The sequence below is a fragment of the Populus alba genome, chromosome 16 (genome assembly GCF_005239225.2).
Source record: "Populus alba chromosome 16, ASM523922v2, whole genome shotgun sequence".
Taxonomy (NCBI): domain Eukaryota; kingdom Viridiplantae; phylum Streptophyta; class Magnoliopsida; order Malpighiales; family Salicaceae; genus Populus; species Populus alba.
The window spans coordinates 5,711,588-5,728,143 of NC_133299.1; the positions used below are offsets into that span (position 1 = coordinate 5,711,588).

The 16,556-nt window shown below is 30.0% G+C and overlaps 1 protein-coding gene across 2 annotated transcripts; it reads right to left on the bottom strand.

Moving 5' to 3' along the window:
• Positions 1 to 1,987: 1,987 nt before the first annotated feature.
• On the bottom strand, positions 1,988 to 9,264 carry LOC118050163 (uncharacterized). 2 transcript variants are annotated; one of them, XM_035060411.2, is made up of 15 exons: positions 9,215 to 9,264; positions 8,957 to 9,026; positions 8,629 to 8,730; positions 8,253 to 8,534; positions 7,883 to 8,142; positions 7,090 to 7,243; positions 6,665 to 6,774; positions 6,463 to 6,550; positions 5,678 to 6,010; positions 5,525 to 5,599; positions 4,240 to 4,847; positions 3,498 to 3,606; positions 3,200 to 3,379; positions 2,605 to 2,792; positions 1,988 to 2,447 (listed from the first exon to the last, which is right to left on the bottom strand). In XM_035060411.2, exons 4-14 carry the CDS (start codon positions 8,418 to 8,420, stop codon positions 2,616 to 2,618), a joined length of 2,262 nt encoding a protein of 753 aa, XP_034916302.1. In that variant the 5' UTR covers positions 8,421 to 8,534; positions 8,629 to 8,730; positions 8,957 to 9,026; positions 9,215 to 9,264; the 3' UTR covers positions 1,988 to 2,447; positions 2,605 to 2,615. The 2 variants fall into 2 exon arrangements, 1 of the variants encoding a protein (XP_034916302.1); XR_012168224.1 differs by lacking the exons at positions 1,988 to 2,447; positions 2,605 to 2,792 and adding an exon at positions 3,720 to 3,912 and having other exon boundaries at positions 3,352 to 3,379.
• Between the last annotated feature and the right edge of the window lie 7,292 nt (positions 9,265 to 16,556).

Genomic DNA, 16,556 nt, shown 5'->3' on the forward strand with positions numbered 1-16,556 from the left:
GTCTTTGCGGTTAAAGTGTAGTTTAGTAATTTTTTTAAAAAAATATTTGTTTTAAAATAATTTTTTTTAATTATTTTAATATGCTAATGTTAAAAATAAATTTTATAAAATAAAAAGATATAATTTTAATATATTTTAAAACATAAATATTTTGAAAACACAATTACTATTATACTTTAAAGAGATTATACTTCCAAATAAATGATAACAACCGAGGAAAAATAGCTACTGTGCTGATTAATTAGCTTGGCATGCATCATAGAGAAGATTTTGTTCCAAGGTGCCATTGGAGTAGCCATTCCCTTGCAATGCCTGGTGTTAAAGAAAATCTTGTAATGTTTTAATGTGAAATTAAGAATTTTGGATTTGAAAAAAATATATGAATCAAGGATTTTTCGTGATTTATTTTTTATTCATTTATAATTTATTTTAAACATGTTAATATTTTATAATATTTGACAAAACCTTAAAGTGAGTAAATAAGGATTTAATTAATTAAAAAAGAAAGAGTAAAAATAAAAAGATAAGTTGTTTTTAATAAATATATTTGTATTGATCGTTTTAATTATTTTCATATTTATAAAGATAATTGAGTTATATTGAATTAATTTCTATACAGCTAAAAAAATTAATTAAAATTTATGTTAGCGTAAATTTGAATATTGTTTTTAATTAAAAAAAATTAATTTCACATACAGCATAGCCGCTCGCTCATAAATAATATAGCTGGAAGGTTGAGTCAATTATACAGTAAGTTAATATGGTTGGGCCTATCTTCTATATTGTAATGTTGGGCCTACTTATTACAACCAGCACACTCAAAGTTAGTGTTCCTGTGAAAGAAAGAGAGAGGAACAGTTGAAGAAAGAGATAAAGCCTTCTTCATGATTTCAAGAACCAAGCGTGGAATTCAAGATGTTAGGTATTCTCCTGTGTTTTAAAAATATTTTAAAAAAATTTAAAAATTTTAATTTTTTTAATTAATTTTTAATTAATATATTTTTAATGTTTTTAAATCATTTTAATGTGTTGATATCAAAACTAATTTTTTTAAAAATAAAAAAATATCATTAATATATATTTTAACATAATAAATTATTTAAAATAATTATATCTACACTATCAAACAAACTATTAATATTATTAATATGTACGAAGGTATTTTCAACAACACGTTAATGAAGATTTATCACAGTTCATAAGTTCAGCAAAGGTTTTTTCTATTCACCTCTGTCTCGTGACAAACGAATGGCTTGGATCAGTTCTTCACAGCGTCCTTTATTGTACGAATGTTTGAGATTATAGTAGTTAAATTTTTCTTGAAAAATTATTATTTTTTATTTTTTAAAATTTAATTTTAACATTAATATATCAAAATAATAATAAAAATATAAAAAATTAATTTAATAAAAAAAATAAAAAATTTTAAAAAAACTCCATCTCGTAACTTCTCTACTATATTTTTCATATATTTAAAAAATATAGTAATAAAATATTTTTTACTTAAAAAATATATTAATATATATATATTATATATATATATATATATATTTAAATATTATTTTTAATATCAACAAATTAAAATAAACTAAAAATATATAAAAACATAAATTTTAAATAAATAAAATTTATACAATTTCTTTCGGGTTGCATCCTGGAACTACGTTTTGTCCATTTATTCTTATATTTTTTGTCAGTATTATCTAACCTATTCTTCCAGCAGATAATTCATAAAAATGGATAAAAATACCTTCACATAACAAACTCAAATCTAATCTTATTATTAACAATAATAATAATAATAATAATTTTGAAAAAGAAAAAAAGGGAAGAGTACTCGGTGCTAAAACTTGTCTTTTCAACTCCTTTTTCTTTATAAATTACACTGGACTAGACCCCACATGAGAGTATTTTAGTCGGTTTGCTAGATTAGAAAACGGTCCTATATCCCAAAACACATTAAAAACATTAGATTTATAAGAACAAATTGAAAGCAAGATCTAAAATTTAAAAACAAATCGAACCTAGCTTTAAACTGTCACCATCTATGACATTCATGTAATCACTGGAGCACCATTTTTCACGAGGACACCCTTTTGATTCACCATCACCATCAATGTTTTTGGATGGGCAAGCATGCTCCAGGATTCATCATTATCCACTTCAAATATATTTGGAATCGCATGTTCAATATAGAATCAAAGAATGCACAGGGACATATTACAGCAAAATTACTTCATAAAAATTGTGAAAATGGTTTTCAGGTAATAGAAACAGTCGCCTGCAAGTTCTGATCATTTCTCTTGCTGAGGATAGAAGGTCAAAGCGTTTCTTACCCCCAAACAGAATCAAAAGTAAGGACCCAATGTGCTAATTTGGATTCTGGACACCCTGCCCAAATTTAAAGCCGCCTACGAGTCCAGAAACAAAGAAGAGAGAACAAGAACCTTGTTGGACATGACAAAAATTCCGAACAAAAATAAGCACACAGTCAGTGGTGGACCTGGGATCATGAATAACTGAAAGGGTAAAATATGAAAGTATTTTTGGTCACTATGCATTGATAAATTTTTATTTTGACGTTCTAGAGTTACAAGTGGATACCAGGTTGACATTCAAACAGCTACATCTGAGTTCATCTCCTTGAGAATCCGACAGTATCCATGGCAGTCGGTAGTGTTTTTAAATCCTGGAGTAAAATCTGAAAAGAATCTCAGCACTGCAGCAAGGAGTTGAGAATCATTGGAAGACACAGCTGCTTCAAGAAACAATGATGGCCGGACAGTCACAACCTGGACAATGAATGGACTGTTTTGTCAGGAACGATTGAAATCCTTTCCATCTAATATTTGAGCTTTAAGATAAAATTGCTTAACAATAGCAGCTAAAGACATTTTCTCTTTGCTCAATTAAATACACAGCAGGTTTTATTCAGCATAACACAACATCTCCCTCCATGCTTCAACTGGAAACTTAAAAAAAGAAAAAAGAAAAAAGAAGCAAAAGGAAATAAAGAATACAAAAAACTCTCACAATAATTGATTCTCTGATCAATAAATGCACGCATGAAGTAAACGCAAAGTAATAGCATGATCATGAATGCAACAATAGCTGCTGCATCCATACCAAAGTTTCAAAAAACAACTCATTTAGCGAAGCACATTCACATCTATACCTGAAGTTGGAAGTCTAGAATTACCTTGTGCTTCCTAGCATAACGCAAGGCTTCAAGATAATACCCATCTTGAACTAGTAGCAACACGTAGTCATGATGCAAAGAGAGCTGTCTCAGCATGTCTAGACCCAGCTTCCTAATCTGGGAATTTTGACGACCTAATTCTAGGAGCTGCATTGCAACTTCTTTTGAGGGTTCAAGAATCTGTAATGAAACAGTTGCACTTGTTAAAAAAGGGTTTAAACATAAAATAGAGAGCTTTCATGACTATTCAAGAGATTTCAATACTTCATAAGCACAGTTTTAGATGATGTTTCAAAACCTTGTTTATGATGAACAATGAGAGTTCTGCATATCGCTCATTGCGTGCTAGAAGTTGTATTGTCAGCACATAGATGTTTGGTTGAACTTTAATCTTTTCTGAACTTGCACTGCAACATTGGAAACAAGTCTGTCATTAGGTGCGCGCCTAATATACATAAGCAGATATCAAAACGAGAAAAAGAAAAAGAAAAACAAAACTACATCAATCTTTCCCAAATACCTTTTCATTTCAGTTCATCTTTCTAGTCACTCGCCTGGCTCAAGTTACATGATAGGTACATGAACCATCAAGTAAACACTTTCAAAAACCCAAGTTCCCCAGTCCATTGGATGAAAGAAAATCACCAAGTTCACTATTTTCTGAACTAGTCCAATTGAGAGATAATTACCCAGTCAACAATTGTTTCTGCATTCTATAATATAACAACAAACCAGCCTGCATTATTGTTGAATTTTATTATGCATTTCACATAATTCTTTTTATATATATTAACAGGAGCTCAAACATACTAGACAAGGCACATTATCTTTCTTTCATGCTGTACCTGACAGGCTGGCTAACACAACTGCAAAACCAGAATGGCTTAAAGTCACCCAGTTCCACATTATGAAGTAGCTTTGCATAAACATACACGCAGTGGTTGATAAGAATATTATATCACTTTGCACATATGCAAGACCCATTTTAATTACATTAGAAACATTGCAGAGCTGTGAGTCAAATATAAAGAATGACATACCTACGAAGAAACTCGACAATGATGGCAACCAAGTAAGATGGGTCCCCCACTATCTCTTCCTCAACTGGAGCAAACAGTAAGCTATACATCTCATCAGTTGAAATTGCTGGAGACATAAGTTGAGACTCCTGCCTTTCAGAAACACTAGCATTTAATGGACTGTTGCTTGGTCCAAGATTCTGAGATTGTAAAGATGACGGGTGAACTTCAGAGCTAGAACTCTCAGCACCACCTGATAATTTCTCCTTGTTCACTTTCGGGTTTGCTTTTAATGAGTTGAATTGGGTATTGTCCTCAGAGTCCGAAGTTGAGGAGTTTCCAGATCTATTCAGAGATTCATTGTCAACTATGGCACTAGATTGGTGTTTGGTGGATGTTCCATGTGCATCAACTTCTCCTGTAGATGCACTGGCACCAGATTGCGGGATACCAATTTGTGTCCCAGCAGAATGTGAGGTTTTCTCTGTTTTTATTCCCTTGAGATAACTGCCTGTCTTGAGTGACAGGGAGTAAGACACAAGCAGTATATCTATCGCCTTGGCAACCGTGGACACTGGTCTCCTTTCAAGAATAACATTGCGTGTTATTGCCAAGCACAGCTGCTTGGCCTGAAACACAACAATTAGCCCCAGCGAATCAATAAGAGATCATATTTAAGAAAGGCTATTGAATGAATGCAATAAAGCATAAAAAATAAATCCAATTTGTTGTAACTTCTCCTTTAGCTGATTCTCATATATTTTATTCTTGTCAAAATGACCAGTGGTGGATCCTCCTAGAGACAGGAGGGCAGCAGCCTCCCCTAGGATTTTCATTTACTTCAACAGTTTGGTTACAAACATTCAAGTCACTGTATTTTTCAAATTATTCAATCCAGTCCCTGCATCTCCAAATTTATTTGCAATTGATCCCTTGGTTTCAATTTTACTTTTTCCTTAAAAAGAGTGTTTTCAAAATATTGTTTCCTTTCTCACACACAAGAATAGTGTTTATACAAGATGTTCTCTATATTAGATCATCAAAATTAATACAAAAATTTTAAAATTTAAACTGTTGTTTTTTTGAGTTTTGACAAAATTTGTTGTCTAAGATTGACATGGGTAAAATTGACTGCCAATACAAACTACGAGCTTGTACTTTAGCCATTCTCTTGCATCCCTAAAATTTTATTGAAGATCCACCATTGAAAATGACTAATTTAGGTTTTGGGTAATTGATTTCATTTCCTTATAAATGTCCCTTACAACAATGAACGAGCATATCAAAATGTAAGAAAGGCATCCACCTTACTAGCTTCCAACTTCCGTCGTTGCAAGAACTCAAGCATTGATGGAGCTTCAGAGCTGCTTGCAGAAATTGCCTGCAACCAAAAGAATCTAATTACAAGATATCATTTATGCGGGGAAATAAAAAGCACTACAGAACAGGTTAAACTTGCCTCCAAGTCTAAATGGATCTTCCATAAAAGCTTATTAGAAACATCACATATAAGGTCAGGAACAAGAAATGTCCAATCATCTCCGTAAATAATTGCTTCAGAATCACTTATGTTGGCCTCTGGAATTTCAATATCTTTTGCAGTAGATCGAGAGGAAGAAGTATTAGACCTGGGGAAACCCCTAAACAGTAGGGGAAGTGGAGCAGAAATGGGTGATCGAGAATCCGCAAATATGTCATAGAGTATTACAACCTTAGCACCCACTTGATGGATAAGAAGTACATTATCAACCACACTAACAGCAACTTTGTTTGAATATATTGGCAAGGAACCCTACAAAAAAGGCACATTACCATTTCAGATTTTAGCAACTGATTTGTGTCTTATTATGTAACAAGTCTAGTATTTAGATGACACGAAGAGGCACAAAATACTTAGAAAAATTGGGAGTTTCAACAAGTTGGTCATAACTATATGAATGCTATGATCCATGGAAAGGTACTCATGCATTAATCAGGGACCAAAAATCAGGTACAGGAACACTCATTCATGCAACTAACAATTTACAGATAAGTATCAAGCTCAACTTTTCACCTATTAAATAGAGTGCAACAAAGAATGTTCCTCAACTCTACAGTCACCTTCCAAAATTCTACCAGTTCTGTCCTTGAAAAAAAATTAGGAGAACCTGAGATTCTAATTGTTATTCACAAAAATTCTTCTCACTGTTATAACCAAATCCAAGCTTACCAGAGACAGAGAAGAAAATAAGAGAAAGGAATTACCTGCTGCACAACAGCATCTCGATAAAATCTATAAGAATGAAGTAGCATTGCAACTCTGTCAATTTGCAAGCAGTATATCCTCCCATACCTGACAATGTTGAAAAGTTTTAACATCAATATAAGCAAACAAATCATTCTTTTCTTGGTGAAAAATGTCAATGAACAAGTTATATGTATTAAGCTATTAGCAATAATAACCTACATGGTTGCAATATAGACATCTTCATCTGCTAGGACAGGCTTGCTGTTAGCCTCAGATTTGGCCATTACCATCTCAAACTTTGGCAAGCGAACAATCCCAGCAGATGAAAGCTGAACAATATAATAACAAACTTGTCAGATTTTCAGAAGAATCTTCAAGTAAAGAAAGTGATCATAACCATGAAGCAGCTTTAACTGATAGACATTTCAAAGTGTCAACATTGAATAAGCTCTTCTAATAAATGCCCTAAAGAATTGAACAAGTCAGCATCTTCTCGACATTCTTTTATAGAAACCATAGCCCATGAAATCAAGGTTTATGCTTGATTTTTTAATTTCCAGAAATGCTCTGTACACGGTGCATGGCCCGAAAAATTCAGCCAATAACTAATTACAATTGAAGCCAATGATAAAAATTTGGCATACCTGGAATCCATTGAAGGTCTTGCATTGCATTCCTGAAGCAAGAAGAACCAGTCGACTCTCATGTGTATATACATACCAGCTCACATTCAATTTCCTTGTCTCTACAACAGTAAGTGATTTTGATTCAGCATCACAGGCGAGAAAATCCAGCCCACTGCGATTAAAACTCCAATTTAGTGAAATCAAAAGGAAAGATCTTAATGGCATATAAAGACTGAACCAAGTCTGGACAAAATCGAATAGAAGTGAGTGCTACAAAAGAAGCTATTGCTAGAGAAACTTTCTATCTCTATCTCTATTTTTTTTTATTTTGTTTGAACCAATAGCCATGTGCAAACAGCTCTGTGCCATAAAATGCCCCTAACATTGCATAAACTCCAAATCACACTCAGGGTTCTCCTATATATATATATATATATATAAATGAGAAAGAGAGAGTTCTGCAATGAAGATCTCAATCTTTAGCATATTAGAAAACAGAATTTCCTCGTCTCAGTAGTAACAAACCCATCAAAGGTGTAGATAGCGAGGTATGGAATTTTCTGGTATTATGTTCAGCATGGCTAGATTTCAAATTTGAATCTCACAAACAAAAATTATGGCTGGAAGTTCAAATAGAACAAAAAAAATACAAATCCATTTCCTTCTCACAATACCCAAGTTTCAACTGATTCCCTTTTTTTTCCCCCTCTCTGAGCAAGAATTGAAGGAAAATAAACACATTGAAGAGTTGACAAATTTAAGACGAGCAAAATATGTTTTTTTCTTTCATAACCAAATAAATAAGTCTTACCTGGTTTTTACGAGTACAAAATCGCACAGCGGACAATCTGTCCAAAAAAACCCCAGTATACTATCTGACTCTGGTTTACACTTGTGACAAAAGTTTTGTCCAGTTTCCCTATGAAAAAAATGTATCTCTAGACTGGATCTCTGGATTGCTATGATCTTTGCATCCAAAGAGTACCGTATAGATAGGATAGGCCCTTCACTTATTGAATCAGAGGTAGGTGCAACATGAGGATCAAAGGGTACAGCTTTCCATGAAAAAACCTGAATTACCAAAAAAAAAAAATCAATTTCAAAACAAAGAATCCACAATCATTTAGAATATCATGTCAATGCAAATGAGCTTTGAATAGCTGATTTTAACATCTGATTACCTGATCAGATGTTGGAGAGATCAGTAGCTTATTTCCATCATCATAAAATAAACCCCTCGTTCCTGGCGCATTACATCGTAAAGGAGGGTGCTGAATATAAACATGCGACAACCCTCCAGACCCACTTGAACTAACACTAAGCTGCGAACTTGATGCTTTCGCAGACATCCCTGACCTAAACTCTTCACCTCTCAAATTCAAGCTACTAAGATTATGCTTGCACTAGTCAGTGTCTGCCCACAAGGTATCAAAGATATGAGACCCTCAAGCCTTCCCTCTAATCTGCCAAGCAAAAGGATATAAATTTGAGCAGATCCTAAAAAAAGAAGCAAAATAGCAAGAATGTTCACTTTCTTCAAAAACTCAAGCTTCATACTGTATTCTGCATGCAATTCTTTAGAGCAAGAAATTCTTTCAAACACATATCACGCTCAATTTCTGGAACCTTTGCCGCAACACACCACCCGTATTCTTTTGCCTACAATACATATAATCAATATATATAATTATATATATAATATATATATATATTCAGCAATCAAACTAACACTTTACACTTCTTTCACATCTATCAAACATAAGACCAAAGAACACGTCTTTTCCACATTCCACATTTACAGGAACTAAAACAATGCTAAAAAATTGATGTACAGTGATTATATATATAAAAAATATCCATACTTGATTTCATAAACAAAACAAACCTGGGCAGCACAATTAACTAAGACTCGTCTCAGCGTCGAAGTAGTATTCCTTTCTTTCATCTCCACAATACTGTAAATATGACATTTTAGCTCAAGAATTTGACCAGATGATTAACGATTCATAAAACCCAAAACAAAATCCGAAGCAGGAGCGAATCCAATAAATCAAAAGGGCATTTCATAGAAAAAGAAAAGCAGAATCGACGAATCCGATTACCAAGAATCAGAGAGAAAATGCGAGAAAGTAAGGGACAATACCTGGAGAGGTAGACATCGAAAGGTAAGTAAGAAAATGAAACGCGGTGGTTTGTTTTTTTATTTTTATTTATTTATTTATGTTGACCAACATCGTTACAGACAGGCGGGTCGTATGGGCTGGGCACAGTCTTGGACTAACTGAACCGGGCTTCCGACTCGTGGTTTTAATTTTCTCTTTAGGGCTAGTAAATTTCATTATTGCATTTGAGATTTTTGGAAATTAAAGAATTGATATTATAATTTTGTTTTTGGGAACTAATAGTAGATATGGTTAGCAAAACTAATAGTAGATGATTTTTTGTACCATGAATCAATATTCAATATAGTAAAATTAATTACAATGTTTTTGAGAATGATGAAAGAAAGATTAATGTGTAGTAAATTATATAAGTTGATGGAAAATATATTTAGAGGTTGAAAATGTATAATAAAATATGGGCATGAAAAAAAAAAAACATTATTTGAGGGCGTCTAAAAAAACAGGTTACTTTTGCTTTTAATAGTTAGTAGCAGAGAAGTAATTTCCGTACAAAAGAAATACAAGTTACTAGGGGTGTTTACCGGTCTGATTTTAAAAAGCAAGTGAAATTATAAATTTTAGGTGAATTTAGAAATGCGATGTAAATTTTAATTTTTTAAATAATTTCACTTATTTAAGCCCGGGATACATGTCATGAAAGTCATAATTAAATAAGAAATTTAAGCACTAAATAGAAAAAAAAAATTGACGGGTTGGGATACATGTCATGAAAGTCATAATTAAATAGAAAGAAATTTAACATCAACAAATTAAACTAAACAAAAAAAAATTAATTAAAAAGAAAAAAAAATTCGGGTTAACCCGTCAAACCTGGTTAATCTGTCAAACCAGGTTAAACCGTCAAACCCAGGATCTATGTCATGAAAAGTCTAATATCTAAATAAAAAAAAAATTAACATTAACAAACTAAATCAAACAAAAAAAATTATTAAAAGAAAAAAAAATTAAAAAAAGAGACAGTTAATATATGTTATAATATAATAATAATTATAATTATAATAATATAATATATTAATAATAAAATAAGTAAAAGGCGTGGGAAAGCTACAGTAGCTTTCCCATACCTTTTAAAATATTACTTAATAAAATTGTTCTTCTTAAATTATGCCGAGCCCATAGAATTGATGATGTTATAGAATAGCAGGAATGGACTGAAAATGGTAGCCGATCATGTGGAACTACTTTGTTGATTGAAGGTATTAGTTTCTTATAATGAAGAGCTCGAGCAATGGAATTGGCTAATTATCTTTACAATATGAATGATATTTCTGAAGATTTATTCAAACGTTTTAGCAAGACCGACCTTCCTTGATGTTTACAAGAGCTTCATTTATTTAGATTTGAGAACTAGTTTATGTTGTTCTTAGATGTCTAATGAGTTACTTTTTCAGTTTTGCTGAATTTTTAAACAATATAAATAAACCAAAATTATTCGAGTTGAATGATTTTGGTTTTGAATAAAAAAAATTTGAATTTAATTATTTTTTCAGTGTAAATTAAATCAAATTAAAAATACTCACTTCTAATTTTTACGATGTAATTTTTTTTAGTGTCATCAGGTTTTGAGTAGATTTTTAGTTTATGTATATAAAAAAATGTAGTTCTTAATTTATAAACTAGGTTTTGTCTAATCACATTACAAATTATTTTCCTTTTTATTATGCGTATTATTTTTAAGAAAATATAAGTGATCTGGTTTTAAAAGTGGATCAAGTGTAAATTTATTTTGGATTATAATAATAAAATGATGATGTTGCCTTTCACTCCATAGTCATCAAGCCTTGCATTAGGGTAAAATAATCTATTTTATATAGTTAAAAAGTCATTTAAGAAATGAATAGGAGCAAAGAGATCTTTGTGATTTTATTCAACATGCCAAAATTATTTAATCACTCTCGGAAACAAAATTTTCTAAACTTGAATCCGGAAACTTTATCGTCTTTCTATTTTTCTTAAATAGATAAATGATACATTTACTCTTGAAGTCAAATTTTTTATAGCTTTAGTCTTAGGGTCCTTACAACTTTTCATATTGTTTTTTTTTTTTTTTGTAATAATATGGTTATAAGAGGGGTTGTTTAATAATTGACTTATATATATATAAGGCTTGCACATGCTCCATGCTCCATTATGTGAAATGGTTCCAGTGCCTTTTCGGTGGCTAGTGAAACTTTTGTGAGGTGATGGCTTCTAGAGCAAATATTAGATTCATCTCGACTCCACTTATGTTCAAGTGCCATGTGTGTTATAAATAAATATTAATTTGGTGCATGCAATCTTTTTTTTTTTCTTTCTCTTTTTCATCCTTGTTTTTCACACTAACCTGCAAAACATAAAATCAACCCTTTACTTTGTTATTTCTTCACATCTAGACAATATTTTTTTTATTATTATTTGTTTTATTTGAAATAATTTATAAAATTAGATTTTATTTTTAATTTCATCCCCCTTCAATTTTTATTATCTTTCATATTTGGTCTCCATTCTTTTGATTGATATTTGTTTCATTTAAAATTAATTTTAAAAGTGTATTTTATTTTTTTACAATTTCATCTTTTTTAAGTTTTTTTTTTAACAATTTGATCTGTATTATTTTAATTGCTATTTTTTTTTACCTTGGTAATTCTTTTATATTGATCCTTTTTTTTTTTTCATTATCCAACATTTAATAGGTTGAAAATTGATCTTTTTGATATAGATCGGGTCTAGAATTTCATAAGCTGCCAGTTTAAAAAAATTAACCCAAATTTAAAAAATTTGTTCGAGCTTTGCTTGTTTTTTTTTCTTTTTATTTTAAGCTCTTTTTTTTAGTTTCAACAATAAACATTTATTTTATTAAAGATTGGACTCTATTATTTTTTATTTTGCTTTATATAGGATTTTATACTAATTTTGATAATGACCTAAGTTATCTCGAGTATTTTTATTTATTGTTCTTTGTTCAATTTAGTTTGTTTTTTTAGAAATTTGTTTTTAATTGATTAAATATAAACATAAGATGTTTATCTCATGCTATTTTGATTAATCTGCTTTCTGGTTTGTTGCTCTAATAGCACGTGCAACCTCTTTTATTGTTGACAGGTAGCCTTTTGTAATGACGTTTGAACCATCTCGATATATTTTTTTTAGTGGTTGAGCAGTGTTCATAATAAGTGACGATAAGTATCTGATGAACTTTTCTTTCTTCTTTTTTTAAGTATGATTAATTTTTATCCTATTTTGTTTGTGTTATTTATGAAGTTTTTTTTTAAATTATATTATTAAATTAATATGATTTATTAAATCCAGTTAAGTTAATAATCTGAATCTTGATTTTTTTTATTTTTTTTTAAAGCACTTGCATCAACTTTTAGGAAAAAGTTTACCCAGTACGCTATATAGCACGACTACCTATTTAGTTATCACTGATTTGAGATAAATTTGGTAAAAAGAAGAAGCAAAAACCCTAGTAAAAAATTCAAAATATTTCATTTCATTATATAGGCATTGTTCTATCTGCAGTGACAAAAACAAATAGTATTTAGAATTGTGGTTCTAATATTTAGGTCTCATAAATAAACCTATGTTGGATTGGAGTGGACTATATTTTGTAAAATCATTGGGGAGAATATTTGGGATTGTTGATGAATACAAATGATTATAGTTTTAGAGCCTATTTATTTTTAGTTTTCAAAAGCATTTTTTTTTAAATGATTTGTTTTTAAAATATTTTATATTTTTTTTTATGTTTTCAAATTATTTTGATATGATGATGTTAAAAAAAATAAAAAAAATATTATTTTAATGTATTTTTAAATAAAAAACACTTTAAAAAACAACCACTACCATAATATTTTACAAGACCTTAACATGTTTATATGGAAACAGCACCTCAAAAACTCAACAAGCAGGTTTTAGCAGTCACAAACTCAAAATATTTCTATTAACAAACAATTTTTGTTAGTTTTTATTTTCAAAATTCCAAAAAAAAAGAACTAAGAAATTCACGTGTTTCCTTTCCTCCATTGCTAATGACAAAACAACAAAAAACTGAACAACAAAACAACAAAACCAGAAGAGTAACTTAAAGAAGATGGCAATCAAGACCCAATGGATCCATATGTTGGAGATTTCATGAAGGGAAATATGGTCCATCAAAAATGGTCCTTGATTTTATTTTTCTGTCCATGCCAGTTTCAAAATGGGCCTCATAGGAACTGCATCTATGGGCTCAATCTAACTGGAATTATAAGGAACTTCCGTAGCAGAAAGAAAGAAAGAAAAGGGAAGATTGCATCTTCCTTAGAAGAAGGCACCGTTACAAAAATTAAAATTTATTTTTTAATTTTTATATATTTTGTATTGTTTTGATGCGTTAATTTAAAAAATAATTTTTAAACAATAAAAAAAATATTATTTTAATACATTTTAATATAAAAAATACTTTAAAAAATAACTATAATTATAACTCTCAAACAAGATATTCATATTATTTAGAAGAAAAGTTGACTTATAATCCATCGATTCTAGGATTGAGCTGGCTTGTCACTATCTCCTTTAATATTGGATGCTATTTGGTAAATTTTATCATTTCAAGTTGTCAAAAATATATTTTTTATATATATTTATATATTGATTTAATACATTAATGTTAAAAATAAATTTTAAATAATAATAATAAAATATATTATTTCTATATATTTCAAAATAAATATTTTTTAAAAATAACTGCTAGTAAAAATTTTTGAAGGTGTAGCTATTATGCTTCCTAATTCACTATTCAACTCTATTAGTCTTCGACTGTTTGTTTAACATTTAAATCAGTACTGGATAAGCCTACATAGGATTTGGTTCTTCATTCATACAATTAGCACATCTCTATTATTTGCGAATTAACGATGAAAATAATGTCAGTTTAGCTGCTTTTTTAAGTATAATTAACATTAATTATAGAATAAAAAATTAATTACAGTACTTGTCATTGTTAAATCAAGATATCTAGACGATTTTTGTATATAGATTAACATTTTAGATCCTGATTTAGCTTTGCCTAACCCTGTTCTTCCTCTAAAATCTCCTCTCACACGCGTTGATCCTTTGATTAGATTAATTTTTTCTGTTTACCAGTAAATCACAACCACATGCATGTGGGAGCTACCAGGAAGAGAATTCTATTTAGCTTACCACTCGGCCACTTCTGATGCTACTTCTCATATAATAATATAATTTATATTTTGAAATTTTATCTAACAATTTAAGCTTTTAAACTTAAGAATTTTTTTTATATCGTATTAAAGTCTTGATAACCAAAGTGGATCACGAGTTCAAATCTCACAATTTCTATTTATTTGATAAAAATCAAGTATAAAATAATAACATGTGAAAGTTTTAAGTTAAAAAGGCTTTCACTTAAAAAAAGTATATTAGAGAATAATATAAATCATATTTTGGGAATCTTACTTAACAGCTTAAACTATTAAGTTAAGATGTTTCTTTCACACTATTTGAGACCTTACTTAACAATTTAAGCTATTGAGTTGAGATGGTTCTTTAACACTATTAATTACCTCAAATTGAGGGCAATATTTCCTTGTTTAGCGTGTTTGAGAGTATGGTTATATTTGTTTTTTAAAATGCTTTTTCACTTGAAAATATATCAAAATAATATTTTTTTTTATTTTTTAAAAATTATTTTTGATATCAGTATATCAAAATGATTTAAAAATACAAAAAAATATTAATTTAAAACAAATAAAAAAATAAAAAAAAAAAAAATTTAAACCACGTAAACAAATAAAACCTTAATCAGCAAGCATCTTTCACGGACACGACAACTATTCTGATAAAATCTATACAAAATGAGCTACGATTGTCCCGTCCTTCTTAAGACACACGAAACTTTGTTTTGCAGGCTATTAACGTCATAGACCAACTCGTTATCAACAACCAAAGCCCAGACTTTCTTGAAGCATTTCCCGTGACTTCACAAGGTACGTCGTGTGGGGATATGTCTTCAAGATTTAAGTGTTTGTTAAAATTTTTAATGCTAGTAAGTGCTTTTTAAAGTATTTTTTTAATATATATTAAAATAATAATTTTTAAACATTATTTTTAATATTAGCATAATAAAATAATTTCAAATCACAAAAAATATTAATTTAAAATAAAAAATAAAAAAAATTTATAATTTTTTCAAAAATATTTTTAAAATACAAAAATAACATTCTATTCAAGGTATCATAAAATTTAAAAGATGCCAACAAAGGTTAATAATGATAGAATTTGCTCAACCATATTATATCATTATCAAAGACCCCAGTGTCCTTCCTTTGATCATCGACTGAAGCTAGGCAAGGTGACCATATATAGTTGGCAGTTTTGCGACTTGACACTTGGGCTTTAACTATATATGCCTATCTTTTTAAAACAAAACAAGGATATCTCGAAAAGGGATCTCAAACATTAAATTGTTATCGCGAGGAAGAAAAATTCATCTGTTTTAATTCTCTTCGTGGTTAGACTTATGTTTTTGATCGATACCATATTTCAATTTTGATCATGTGGGTGTCTATATTTTCATTTGGAGGTTGAAAGCTTACATCAAAATATAATTTTTAAATCCAATCTGGTTTAAAATTCTGATTTGACTGGTCACTTAATCAATTTTTTTTGTTTAAATCAAAACGACTTAATTTTAGTAAGAAAAAATCAACGGGTTGTAACCGAGTTTTTAACCGAGTTATACTAGGTTGTCGGGTCATACTGAATTTTTTTTTCCTTGTTTTTTTTTTTAAATCCTATTTGATTCTAATTTCATGACGTCAACTGGATTCCAGATTGACCTCACAGACCAGACTGGATTTAAAAAATACAATGGCCCTACTCTAAACAATGGAAGATAAAGTCAAGTAAGTTTATGTGGAGGAAATATATAGTGCAAAAGAAGATAAAAACACAGGACATAACAAGGTACTTGGTTTTGGACCACTCAAGGATCGGTGCCAAAGAGCATTGGCTATGAAGGCCAAGTACTGTGTCCCACCAAGTTCATGAACTTAACCTTTCCAGCTTCTCCCTGTCTCTCGTCTAAATTGTGGGGTTACCCAAGTACCGTAGAACAACAACTGCAAAGCATAAATAGAAATGTCCAAGTTACCTCCTATGTTTCGCAAGAAAGAGAGGGGACAACGTCATGTAGAAAGAGGTTATTGTTTCTTTGGAGGTAAAAAAAAATAAAAATAAAAATAAAGGATAGGCACATCTAGGATTTTGCATAGTATATATGACAAAATATTGTGTCGGTCTTTAAATATTGATTTGTCA